Source organism: Oryctolagus cuniculus, chromosome 10 (genome assembly GCF_964237555.1).
Source record: "Oryctolagus cuniculus chromosome 10, mOryCun1.1, whole genome shotgun sequence".
NCBI classification, from domain to species: Eukaryota; Metazoa; Chordata; class Mammalia; order Lagomorpha; family Leporidae; genus Oryctolagus; species Oryctolagus cuniculus.
Window position 1 is genome coordinate 98881599 of NC_091441.1, and position 13763 is coordinate 98895361.

The 13763-nt window shown below is 58.2% G+C and overlaps 1 protein-coding gene across 11 annotated transcripts in view; it reads left to right on the plus strand.

Moving 5' to 3' along the window:
* The window catches only part of CACNA2D2 (calcium voltage-gated channel auxiliary subunit alpha2delta 2), a 135152-nt gene that overhangs the window by 56712 nt on the left and 64677 nt on the right, over positions 1-13763 (plus strand). For all 11 annotated transcript variants that reach the window (XM_070050771.1, XM_070050768.1, XM_070050770.1 and 8 more), the window contains exon 3: positions 9090-9206. In XM_070050771.1, coding sequence (XP_069906872.1) covers positions 9090-9206 — 117 coding nt within the window. The remainder of the gene's footprint in view (positions 1-9089; positions 9207-13763) is intronic.

Genomic DNA, 13763 nt, shown 5'->3' on the forward strand with positions numbered 1-13763 from the left:
GCCCTTCGGCCTCCATACCCATGTGGGAGACCCATAAGAAGCTCCTGGCTCCTGGCTTCGGGTAGGTACAGTTCCGGTCGTTGTGGTCAATTGGGGAGTGAACCAGCAGATGGAAGACCTCTCTCTCTCTCTCTCTCTCTCTCTCTCTCTTTCTCTCTCTCTCTGCCTCTCCTTCTCTCTGTGTAACTCTGACTTTCAAGTAAAATAAATAAAACTTAAAAAAAAAGAAGAGGAGGAGGAAGAGGAGGAGGTACTCAGCTGCTGAGTGACTCCTGGGTGTCGCAGGTCATGGGGAGAGGTGAACAGAAAAAGTCAGATGCACCCCCACCCTGAAACCCAGCTGGAGACTCGGGGGCATGGTCAGTTTCTAGTGACTGTGGAGTCCCTGGGGGATCCGCCCCAGCCCTACAGAGAGTTGCCCACCGTGAGCTATCGGTGCTGTTGGGGGCGGAGTGGAGGCCACACAGACGGGGAAGCAGGGTTCTGTCGTTTGCTCCCCAGCCCTCAGAATCATACCTTAGGCTGAGCCACAAATCTAACTCGTGAAAGAATTTAGGGTATGAATTTCTGCCAGGGTCAGCCACCTTAGATGGGGCTCTGAGGTGACTAGGAGTCCTCCCCGGCCCACTCCCTGGCTCCCAGAGCCTTCATCTCGCCCTCCCGGCATGCTGCTCTGAGGCATGGGAGGACAGCACCCTGTGCTAACCCGCCATCTTACAGGCCCAAAGACGGAGGCTCACAGGGTGACAGCCTTGGAGAGGCAGCAAGGCAAGCAGCACCCAGGCCCTCGGTCTCTGCCCTCGGGCTGCGGGATGGAAGGGAGGGTCCGGGGGCTGTGCTCCGAGGGCGCTGTCCTCGACCAAGGCCAAGCTGAGCCAGGGCTGCTGGAGACAGTGCACTAAGTTATAGAGCCCAGGCTTATCTGGGGAGCAGGAGAGCCCAGGGCACCCAGGGCCTGGCGCTGCTGGCTGGGGTCTGAGAAGCGCAGGAAGGCAGGCACCTCCGCTCCCTGCCTCACAGTCTCCCATCCACGTGCCTCTCTTCCAGTGCCCTGCTTCCTCCCGCTGTTAGGGGATACCAGCCCTGCCTGCCCCGTGGGATGGGTAGGATGACTCAGTGGGGTGAGTCCTGTCTGGCCACACCGAGGGCCCTGCCGTCACTGTCTCTGTCCTTTTGCAGTAGAGATTCAGAGGAATCCTGGAGGAAGGAAGGCGGGGCCAACTGGAGGTGGAGGCAGCGGAGAGAGCGGAGCCAGGGTGGGTGGTGAGGGGGCCCAGACACCGACACAAACAGTCTGTTTCCCATCAACACGGGCGCCCACACCAGCCGGCCGCCACCCGGGAAAGTGCGGCTCTGTTTACTCGCACTCCCCCGTTGCCAGCTGGTGTGCTGGGCACAGCTTCCCTCCCAGCTGCCTCGACAGCCGGCGCGGCTCCCGGCCCAGGGAGGGAGCAGGCGGGAGCCCCTGGATCTCGCCTATAGTGCGGTTTCCCCTCCAGCTCCAGTCGCCTACCCCTGTTGCTCTCCAGGCCAAATGAGAGGACGGGGAGCACTAGACGTCCCCATGGCTGGCATCCAAGTGGCTGGGCCATGCCACAGCTCTCCTCCCTGCCCTATAGGCTGCAACTGTCCAGAGACTGTCATCTTGACGTTAGGTAACAGGTGTCTCTCTGGTGGGATCCCCTTCTCCCCCACCCAGCTGCCTTGGTAAGAGCTTCCTGCAAGCGTGTGGTCGGCACCCAGGCATATCAGCACACCCAGAACCTAAGGGTACACAATGCTGGTGGCTGCACCTGCAAGGCCATGATGTCCCATGGGCCCTGGTCTGCTGGGGGCTCCGTGTCTCAGATCCTCTGTTCTGTGGACACAGTGTCTGGGCTCAGGGGTCAGTGGTCACCCTGCGAGCCCGGGCAGGTCTTGTCTGTGACAGTGTCTCCCCAGCATAGCCTCACTCACCCCCAGGCCTCAGTTGAGCATCTCACATCAAGGAGTGGTGAGAGCTTGGAGGCAGGGCCTCAGGGAAGCTGCTCAGTGGCCCCTAGCCTGTGACCTTGGAGATGGGGTGCGGGTGGCTTTGGTCCTGCAGCATTTGCTTTTGAGGTGCACAGGAGTATGCACCATGCTGACAAGGACAGGCAGGGACACTGGAGTATGTTCCCTCCTCAGCCCCTCCATGGACTGGGCCGTTTGGGGCTGTCACCTACTAGTAGTGGGGAGACATCCCCTGTCATTTTTCCCCTCTTACCTTCTACCTGTCCCCAGAGCGTTCCTTAACCACCAGGGGCCAGAACCTAGGGAAAATGATGTCACAGCCTGTAGCCTTCACACAGGCACCCTGCCACGGAGTGCTGTTTCCTGAGGGTGACTACCTAGCAGCCAAACACTGTGGCTGTGGGGGAATTTCTGTGCTGAATCTCTGACAGCTGGGCTTGCATACTCCCTGTGACAGGGTGCTCACTACTTATCCAGGCAGTGTTTCCCAGATTTGGGAGCCCTGAGTGTGAGAAAATCCCTCCAGTTTGCTCCAGTATACTTGAGAGTGTACCCATCTGTTCAGAGTAGCCATCAGGAACCTCAGAGAGAAGACCTCTCATTTCTGGAGCTGTAGGAGGGGTTACCCCTCCAGACCGTTCTCGCCCGAGATCCAGGCCTTAACACCAGGGCGCTTGCTCCCAGCCAAGCCTAGAGTAGCTGGGTACTCGGTATCACCACAGTTTCAAAGTCAGTGTCAGAGGAGCAGGGACAGGGCCACGCCCAGGAATGGGCCTTGTGTTCTGGGATAGGAGACGGGGGCTGCGGAGGGTGCAGAGGCCTCACGGAGGTAGGGGTCTGCTGGGACCACCACGGGGAAGCTGGCTGGGAAGATTTGGTTTATTGTTTTGTGTTGGTTTTTGTGTCTTTTGAAAAACAAGAGATTGAGCCTTTTTATGACATGGATTTTACAGCGTAACGAGGCGGCGTGATTTCCCATTCTCAGCGGCAAGTGCACTTTTTACACTAATTGCATAATTAGACATAATGTACTAATTGCGGTAATGGATGACAGTCAACTAAACTTTAACTTTAAAAACAGGGAGGCGTTGCTGGGGGTGGTGGCGGGGCCTTCATGCCCCTCTGAGTTTTGTAAAAGGAAACCTGCTGGCAGGAAATTCTAGAAGCTGCCTCTGGCAGCCAAGGGACCTGGGGGCCACTGGGCCCTTCTCACCCACCTTGGGCTCGTGAGGATCCCAGTGAGTGCCTAGTGTGGGTGCAGGGAGGAGGGTGCTGTTGATGGGCTCCCAACCCCGGAGGGCCACATCCTCCCTGCTACAGGCAGCCGGCCAGGAGCACTGGCCCCTGCTCCCATGCTGCCCCTGTGTCCGCCATAGCCCATGCCAGGCCACATTGTCATGGCCTGGTTAGCATCTATGATCCCTTCCAGGTAGAGTGTTCCTCCCAGGCAGTCCTTACCTGATTAACAATGTGACAGCTGGTGTCACAGTGCACAGACCCTGACTGAGACAGGACGCCACATGCAGCTGACTCAACACAAGCCTAACCTGCAGTGGGCCGGCGACTGCGAGGCACACGGCATCTGCGGAGGGAGCACACCCCTGAGCGGCGTGGGCCTCCTCCTGGCACTGCCCGATGCTCTGAAGGCCCCCTACCATAGGTCCCCTGTGCCCGGACCCTGCCAGCACCCTGGGCTGGTGGAACAGGGTCGGGGTCTGGGATGCTGGGCCACCTGGCTGGACCCCAATTCAGGCCCAGGCCTCCAAGAACTCAGCCAGCAGTGAGGCCGAGCCTGTGTCACATCTCACTTGTTCCATTTGCTTTCTAATTTAATTTTCCAGAGATTGGGGCTTGTTCACCTTCGCCGTGGAGAGGAGCTGCAGGCGTGCCTGTGCCTGTTTCCACTGCCAGGGCTGGGGGCTTGGTCTGTTGGTCTACCAGTCAGTCACTCCGGCTGCTTCTGCCAGTGCCCCTGCCCCTCCAGAGTGGCCTTAGTCCCCCTTCACCCTCTACCTGCCCCAGCCCCTCTCCCCACTGCTGAACACCCTGTTCATCCCTTAGCCCCTTTTCCCACCGACCTCACCTTCAAGTTTAACGGTAGATGCAAGGCACAGAACTGCACCAAGACTGGAACCCAAAGCAAGGACGTTGGATCTCACAGAGCCGGTGAGGCCCCAGCTGCACTGTATGGCTTTGCCTGATGGCCCTCAGTGTCCTGTCCGCCAAGAGAGGACGCTGGAATGACCTCTCCTCGGGGTTGCTAGAGATGAGTGTGTAGAGTACCTGCCCGGGGTGGCCACAGCCAACGCTCAGCAGACAGGGGTGCTCCTGAGGCTTCTCCCTTCCTATCCCCCTCCTCCATCTCTGGTTCCTCTCCCCTCCCACCTCCCTCCTCACCCTAGGCAGGTTGGGTGCTGGCTCAGGTCTGGGCCCCTCTGCTGCTGGCTCTCTGGAGCCTTCCAAAATGCATCTGATGGGGATCTGCCCAGGCTACTTGTCTTGAGGCCTTTTGTCTCCCCCGGAGGCTGTCCGAGGTACAGAGGTGCAGGTGTAGCCGTGTTGGGGCTGCTAGCTTGTCCCCCTGTCACAGTCAGTTCTGCTGGGAGCTGTGGGGATGATGGTGGCCCCCTTAGCCCAGAGAGGGCCAGGCTTCCGGTCCCAGGTCATTGCCCCTGCACACGTCCTCCTGTTTATACAGGGCCATCTGGGGGAGTACAAAGCTGGGCACTGTGCTTGGGACCCCAGAGGAAGCTGAGGAACCCCGAGACTTGTCAGACATGCCCTTCTTTTTTTTTTTTTTAAGATGTATTTATTATATTTGAAAGTCAGAGTTACACAGAGAGAGAAGGAGAGGCAGAGAGAGGTCTTCCATCTGCTGGTTCACTCCCTAATTGGCCACGACAGCCAGAGCTGTGCCGATCTGAAGCCAGGAGCTTCTTTGGGGTCTCCCACACAGGTGCAGGGGCCCAAGGACTTGAGCCATCTTCCACTGCTTTCCCAGGCTACAGCAGAGAGCTGGATCGGAAGTGGAGCAGCCGGGTCTCGAATTGGCACCCATATGGGATGCTGGCACCACAAGCAGCGGCTTTACCTGCTATGCCACAGTGCTGGCCTTGACATGCCCTTCTTTTTTAAGATTTATTTATTTTTTTGATGGTCAAAGTTACAGAGAGAGAGGCAGAGACAGAGAAAGAGATATCTTCATCCATTGGTTCACTCTTCAGATGGCCACAATGGCCAGGGCTGCGCCAGGCCGAAACCAGGAGTGAGGAGCTTCCTCCTGGTCTCCTGTGTGGGTGCAGAGGCCCAAGCACCTGAGCCATCTTCTGTTGCCTTTCCCAGGCTGTCATCCAGGAGCTGGGTCTGAAGTGGAGTAGCTAGGATATGAACTGGCACCCATATGGGATGCTGGGTTGCAGACGGCACCTTTACCAGCTACGCGACAGCACTGGCCCCCAGATGTGTCTCTTAACAAAGAATAGCTAGGCCCCGAAGGTTGGGTTGGAGCTGGCACCAGGGGAGGGGAGGGATGGAGAGACAGGTCTCTCTGTGACTGGGGGATAGGTGTGTCCTCCAAGGAGGGGGACATTCAGGTGAGCAGTGACCATAGGTACATAGCACAGGGTGGGGGAATTGAGGGGTTCCAAACAGCCTCCAGAATTATTCTTCGTGGCTTTAGGCACCCTGCCCCCTGCCCGGTTTCACAACCCCTTTGCCGCTGTACCACCTGCCCTCTCCCACAGGTCCCCTACCATTCTACAGTCCTGTGTAGAATGAAACCCTTGCCTCTCCTCATCACTGCTGGCTTGGAGCTGCAACACCCCAAGGCTCTGCTGGACCCCATCACTGTCCCCATCCAACCACCCGAGGAGAGGTGGCGCCCTGATGTTGGGCCTTTCCAGTTAACTCTGGGCCAAGGACACCACCCACTGTGCGGTCTTGCCGTGGTTAACAAGGTCCCGTACCTCTGTGGCCCTTGGTCTTCTTGCTGCCTCCCGGCTGGCTGCAGGTGCAGGGCTGGAGGCTGGGGCTCCAAGGGAACTAGCTCTGGTCAGGATCCACACTCTGAGGTTCCTCAGAGCTCTCCTGGGCTCCCTGCAGGGCCTGCAGGTGGAAAGCACCTCCCTGGACCATATCCATGTGGTAATGACCTATCTTCCAGGGTGGGGCCATGTCCTGGACTGTGTCACTCAGGGACCCCGGGACTCTGGGCCCAGCTCAGGACTCATCCCAGGAGACAGGACAAGTGGAGCCGGCCCAGGAGAACGTTGAAGAGTGAGGCCCTGGGGGACCATCCTTCTAGGACTGCTGTGCCTCATGCAGTATGCGAAAAAGTGGCTGGCAGTGGGCCCCCCCAGGCCTGCAGACTCATGGCATGTTGATGGGCCGGAGAGGCCCAAACGCTGGCACCAGGGCTAGCAGGAGGCCGTCCTTGGGTAGAAGTGGAGCAGGAACAAAGCGGGACAGAGGCCCATCCCTGGGCTCCGAGGTCTCTCAGCTGCTCTTGGACATGGAGAGTTGGGCACATGCATTTACCGAGTATCCGCTGCACACAGACACGGAACTGGGGGAGATGGAAGGGAGCTGGCCCTGCTGTGCCCTGTCAGGGGCGTCCTGGCGTCTGGACTCCTGCTATCACCTCCAGGGCTGAGGCTGGGGTGTCAGAGACAAGGACAGTGACTGGAGGTGGGGGTGGGGACCCAACAGGAGGGAGCAGGGCTAGAGGCATGGAAGCTGATGGCTTTGGACAGCCGTAAGTGCACAGATCTAGCAGAGAGAGGGTGGGGGCAGGAAGGGACTGTGACTCCTTCTGCAGAATTCTAGCAGTCCTGAGCAGCAGCAGGAGTGACAAGAGGGCTGCTGCTGTCCTGGGTCCACCTGTGAGGTGGGGCAGCCATTCTCTGTCTAATAGTTTGGCCACTGAGATTCAGAGATGGGTGACTTTGGGCAGGGTCTCAGCTTCTAAACTCTCAGGTCATCTGCCGGTTACCTGGGAAGAGCCCCTGTCACTTGGAGGCCTCCTCTCCTGAGCCCTGTGTAGGCACTACTCCAGGCTGTAAGGGCCCCTAGGGCCCTAGGGTAGGGATTCCCAGGTTCCCCCAGGAGAGATGTCAGACCTGTGGGCTCCAGCCTCGGATCCTGGGGTGGCTGCTGCTGTGGTCTGCCCTGACCTACTGCTGCGCTGGCAATGACCTTGACGGGGGAAATTCATCACCAGCCCCCCACCCCCACCCTGGAAGCCAGGCTGCTGCACCCCCTTCTGGCACAAGTGGGCCCAAGGTACCACCTGGTGGAGCCTTCAGCCTTTGTGGCTGAGACCACGGCCACAACACAGCTGTGGGGTGTGGTCTGAGACTGGAGAAAGGGGAGTGTGTCTCCAAACCTGGGAAGGATGGGACAGAGCAGATGGGAGACCTGGTGTTGCCCTTCGGTTACATGGCCTTGACCTAGCCTCTCCTGTTTCTGAGCCTCAGTTCCCCCAGCCGTAAGGCACTGGGCTGCAGCTCCCTGCATGTCCCTGTGACCCCCAGGCTCCGACCCCTCCTTACCCTCTGTCTTTATCACTGTCCTCTCTCTGAGGGCCCCCCGTCCAAGGGTCTGGGGAGTAGCCTGGCCTGGAGCCCACTTGGGGCCTCCATCCTCCCCAGCCTCGCGGCCAGGCCTTGCAGCTTGCCCCCTAATTGCCACTGCTCTGCGGGAAGGAGCGACTTCACCACAAATTATTTTGTTCTAAGAGAAGGACAAAAAGAAAAGAGAAGCCGGGAGGATGGGGGGTGGCGGGAGGAGAAGATTGCCTGAGCCGGCTCTGAGCAGTGCTTTAACCCTTGCACTGCCGGGCACTGGTGGGCAGCAGGGCAGCGGCTCTGGCAGCGCCTGGCCCATCCCCCTGTCGGACGGCAGAGGCCTTATCTCCCCACCGTCCAGCTGTCCCTCTGCCGACCTGATCTCTGCCTGTCTGTCTTGCATCAGCTGCCTCTGCCCCCTCCTTATCTCCCCTCATCGCCTCTCTGTCTCTGCTTTCTCCTTCTGCACAGCCTGGTGGCTCAGCACAGTCATGGCAGTTTGGCCTGTGACCTCGCGTGGGAAAGGGGCCCAACTGCCTAAGGTCACCTGAATAGACACCCAGACCCAGTCAGGCTTGGAGACAGACGCAGGAGTGTATCACATACACGCACACATGTGCATGCATGCATGAGCCCACACTCAAGACCCCGGCCACAAACAAAGGCTCTGGCAGAAATGTGCTTCTGAGAGTCCTGCAAGCCCCCAGGCTTCATCTAGAAGTCCTAAGCACCCCCATACCCAACTGTGTGCACTTGCACACAGGCCGATGTGTAGTGCCGTCTCTCCCCCCCACCACACACACACCCCGCCTGGTCTGTGTCTCCCACATGCACACACACATGCTGTCAGATTCACATCACATATGCATGAGCACAGACCCCCAGCCCCAGGTGGAGGGACGGACGGGCAGATTCATCCCCCCGACCTGTTCCTTCTGCCCTGGTCCCTGCCCTCCATGGTCTATGCCCTCAGTGACAGAGAAGCCCCCAGAGGCTACAGTTTCCAGGAATGCCCGGGGGTAGCAGCAGCAGCAAGGAGCGTGGCTAGTTGAGCCCGTGGCAGGAGGAGGGGGCTGGCTGTGCGTGTGTGATGTGCATGTGGGTGTGCACGTGTACAAACATGCATGGGCGTGAGAGCACCTCCATGTGGGCCTGTGGGTGGATAGCGTGCTTAGCGGCACCATCACTCCTGACGTCCTGCCTCTGGCCAGCCCACCGCCCCCCCCCACCCCCCACTCTGCACAGCCACTCTGAGCAAGAAGGGGGCTGCTGCTCCTGGTCCTGCAGGGGGAACCCCGAGGCCCAGAGATGACGGTGACAACCAGATCCCACCAACCACACAGTGGCCTCATCCCCGACGCAGGCTGTGGAGCTGACCCTGATGGTGCCTGAGGGCCCTGGTCTTCCATGCTCACTCTCAGGGGCCAAGGCCAGGGTCGGGAGGGGTGAAGACTGCAGAGCAGGCATGCAGGGGCCCTGGCGCGGGAGCGTAGGACCACTCTAGCCTCACCTCCGGCCTCTGCTTCCTTCCAGATCTACAAGGACAACAGGAACCTGTTTGAGGTGCAGGAGAATGAGCCCCAGAAGCTGGTGGAGAAGGTGGCCGGGGACATCGAGAGCCTGCTGGACAGGAAGGTGCAGGCCCTGAAGGTAGGCATGGGGGCTGGGAGCTAGGGACATACTGAGGCAGGGCCAGGTGGAGCAGCCCCGTCCTGCGTGCCATGTCCTCACCCTTGGTCAGCACATGGCTTCCTGGCCCTCTGAATTTAGGCTGTGGTGGGCAGAGCTGTGTCCACATAGGCTGTGGCAGCTGAGGTGGGAGCGAGAGGGTTTTGTCTGGAGTGGGCTGCACGAGGGGTGGCCTGGAGTGTTGGGGGCCCTGTGAGGGCATGAAGGTGGGAGCCCTTTTTCCCCCCGCCTGAGGGTCTGCCATTGCTGTGGGTCCCCTGCTGTTTGTGGGTGGTGCTCTAGGCGAGGCCCTGGCCAGGAGAGTGAACTGTTGATGATGGGGTTGTGGTACTAAGGGGCCCCGGATGCTCTACGGGGAGGGCATGGCATGGACGGCTGGAGGCTGAAGTGTTCTGCCCATGACTTGGCACATCATTTCTCTGCCCTCATCCCCGGGCCTTAGAGAGATGTGCTTGTGAGCCCCAGGGGTTCTGCAGGGTGCCCGGACCTGCTGGGCCATCCTGACAATGCAGGCAGACCCCTAGGTGGGTGCTGTGGAGACAGGCAGGAGGTGTCCAGGCTGACCCCAGATCAGAGGTACCTGCAGCTGTGCAGCCTGTGTCGAAGGTAGACTGGGCCAATAAAAAAGAATGAAGTCTTGCTACACGCAGTGACGTAGATGAACTTGAAAACATTATGCAAAGTGCAGGAAGCTGGTGACAAAAGACCACATGTTGTGTGATCGCATTTCTATGAGATGTCCAGAGCAGGCAAAGCAACAGAAATGGAAAGTAGATATGCGGCTGCCTGGGGCTGGAGGGGTAGGGGTGGGGAGAGCTTTGCTAATGGGTACAAGGTTTCTTTGGGGGTGATGAAAATATTCTAAAATTAGATTGTGGCAATGGTTATACAACTCTGAATATGCTAAACACCACGGAATTGTGTGCTTTAGATGGGCGATTTTGCTGATATGTGAATTGTATCTCAATAAAGTAGCTTTTTTAAAAATGAGAAAGTCCATGCAAGCCATGTCCAGGCTGGAAGGGTCAAATCAGGGCTGCCACCCCAGCCCAGACCCCTCAATCCCCAGGCCCCAGGAGGGTACTAGAATCCCTCTCTCCAGGCACTGGGCCCTGCTGCCCCTCAGCAGGGCACCCCTGCTGTGACCTGGTCTCAGAATGGGGAGAGGCCACATCCTAGGGTCAGAGGCCTGGAGAAAGTAGATTCCAGGGCCGGCTCTGTGGCGTGTGGGGTTAAGCCTCTGCCTGCAGCGCAGGTATCCCATGTGAGCACCGGTTAGAGTCCCAGCTGCTCCATTTCCCATCTAGCTCCCTGCTAATGTGCCTGGGGAAGCATTGGAAGATGGCTCAAGTGCTTGGGCCCCTGCACTCATGTGGGAGACCCAGAAGAAGCTCCTGGCTTCTGATTTCAGCCCAGCCCGGCCCCAGCCATTGTGACCATCTAGGGAATGAACCAGCAGATAAAAGATCAATTTCTCTCTCCCTCTCTGTAACTCTGACTTTCAAGTAAATAAGAAAAAAATAAATCTTAAAAGAAAAGAAAAGAAAGTGGACTCCAAGGTTGTCCTGCCCATGGCAGACCTAGAAGATCCACAGCTGGGTGCAGTGCATGCCTGCCTTGTCTTCAAGATCTCCTAGCCACAGGTACAGGGAGACTGTCGGGGAAGTGAGCTGTTGCAGGAGGCAAAGCCAACCCCTTGGCTGGGACAGCAGCCCAGTGGGGTCCAAAGGTCCCTCCCAGACAGGTCATGGGACCCTGTCTGCTAGCCCCACCTAGCCAGCACACCACACTCTACCTCCTGGCCTTTCCAGGAACTGGGCTCAACCTGACGTCCTCCCCTCCTTTCCTTCTCTGTCTCCTTCTTCCTTCATTCCAGCTTTGCTGCCCTCTGCTCCATGAACAAAGTGCGACCCACCCAGCCCTGAACTTGTGTGGGAAGAGGCATCCTTCAGACCTTTAGGACTTCCATTTGTAGCCTCCAGGCCTGGTGGCCTCAGTGGCACCTCAGATGCCTGGCCACACCCTCTTGCCATGCTCCTTGGGGATCCCAGGACTGGAAGTTCCCCACAAGCCCCTTGCCCAGCCCTAGAGGAACATTCAGCTCGAATGGCTTGGGGCAGAGGACAGCCAGAGCCTGGGGGTCCTGGCCCCGCCCCTCTCCTTGCACCCTCTGTGCTGGACCCTACCCCTCAGGGGAGGACAGATGTCTCTCCTTTCCAGCCCATGGCCTGGTGTACAATCAGTGCTAATACAGATTATTTTCGATGGAAGAAAGATGGCAAAAATACACACCTACTGGGCAGTTTCTTTCTTTTTATTTTGTTAAAGATTTATTTATTGGGGCCATGGCTTACTTGGCTAATCCTCAGCCTGCGGTGCCAGCATTCCATATGGGCACCGGGTTCTAGTCCCGGTTGCTCCTCTTCCAGTCCAGCTCTCTGCTGTGGCCCGGAAAGGCAGTGGAGGATGGCCCAGGTGCTTGGACCCTGCACCTGCATGGGAGACCAGGAGGAAGCACCTGGCTCCTGGCTTCGGATCGGCGCAGCGCCGGCCGTAGCGGCCATTTTCGGGGTGAACCAACAGAAAAGGAAGACCTTTCTCTTTGTCTCTATCTCTCACTGTCTATAACTCTACCTGTCAAATAAAAAAAAATAAAGATTTATTTATTTTGAAGACACACACACAGACACACAGAGAGAGAAAGAGATATCTTCCATCTACTGGCTCACTCCCCAGATGGGCACAACAGCCAGGGCTAAGCCAGACCAAAGCTAGGAACCTGGAGCTCCATCCAGGTCTCCCATGTGAGTGGCAGGGACTCAAGTACTTGAGCCATCCTCTACCGCCTCCCAGGTGCATTCGCAGGAAGCTGGGTCAGAAGCACAGGACTTGAGCCGGTGCTCCAATATGGGGTGTGTGCACCGCAAGCAGAGGCTTACCGCACTGTGCCCCATGCCCACCCCACACGTCATGGTCACAGCAGCCCCAGAGGGAGGCCCTGCCACCCCACATAGAGGAGGACACCAAGACTCGGAGGTACGTGGGTTTGGCAGAGCCAGGATTTGAACCTGGGTCTCCCCGACCCTGAGCCAGGCCCTTGGTTCCCCCTGCTGAGTGTTCCTGAAGCTGGTGCTTGTGCCCCGAGGGCCCTCCCTGCCGGTAACTCCTCCTAACCAGCGCTCCTGGTTCCAGGCCTGTGAGAATGGACCACCCCTCCCCCTCCTCGGTCTTAATTGTTCGAGAGGACCTTTGGTGTTAATTATGTTTTAAGTCGAGCTCTGGTCCCTTCCTCTTTTGCCACATTTGTTTGCAGCCTGATATGAAGAGATGTGTGTTGGGGGCCTAGACCCCCGCCCCCAACTCCATTGTTCCTCTCTCCCTGGACCCCATCCAATAATCCAATTTAAATCCTTCTTTCTGGTCTGGAATTTTAATTTGGGGCTTGCAAAGAGGCAGCTGAGCAGCACAGGAGAGAAGTTCATTGTCTTATCTAGTCAGTGACAATCAGATGTTTCTAACAGATTTTTCCAAGATGTGTGGAGTGGTTCCGGGGGCCAGGAGTCAGGCAGGAGGAGGCCAGATGGGGGACCTTGGATGCAGGCACCCAGCATCCCCAAGTCAGGGAATAAGTGGGGTCCTTGCCTTCAGGGACATGGAGGGGACCAGTCTTGGAACTGTGGCTACCTGGGGAGATAGAGCCGGAGCCTGCCCTCTTAGAGTCTTGAGCCCTAGGAGGGATGTGGAGAGACGTTCTAGCTGCTTCCTCCTTGCAGCAACAGGCCCGCGGGCTCCTGTATGTCAGGCCCTCGGCTGGTGCTGGGGTGCAGTGGGGCCAATCCCCTGCCAGGCTTGAGTCTCCCTCTCTGTGAAGCACTCTCCCCAGCAAGAGCCTCCAGTTTCACAAGTCCAGGGGCTGCTGTCGTCAAGGCCACCGTGGGCATGGGATCCCTTGTACCTCTGCTGTGCGGCTCAGAGGAGAGCCCTTGGCTAAGGCGAGGGGTGGCCCAGTGGAGGCAGTGCCAGCCTCCTCCTAGGACAAGGCTGAGGGCAGTGTGGCTCAGTGGGCCTGGTTCCCAGGGAATGGGAAGCCCAGGCCAGGGCAGGTTCTTGAAGGACACCAGTGTGGCTTGAAGCCTTTGTACTGCGAGAGGCCTTTTCAACTCCAACCCCAGACAAGCCAGAGGCCAGACCTGGGTTTAAGCCCTGCCCTTCCTGCCAGGCTCCTGGTCCCCCTGCTCCACCTTGGGACCTGCCTGTTATCCCAGAGGCCAGCGCCTTTGCCTGACTGCAATGGTCTTCTGACCCAGGCTGCACACTGGAAGCACCTGGGAGCTCCTGAAGCCTTGTTGTCCAGGCCCCGCCTCCAGGGGAGCTCATCAGGCTCTCCCGGGGTACCAAGCAGCAGGGCTGGGGGTATTTTTTCAGTGCTGCACAGATGCAGTCAGGGTTCAGGCTGATTCCCCTAAAATGGCAGGAAAATTCACTCCTACAGTTGCTGGCTCCTTTACGAAGGCCTGC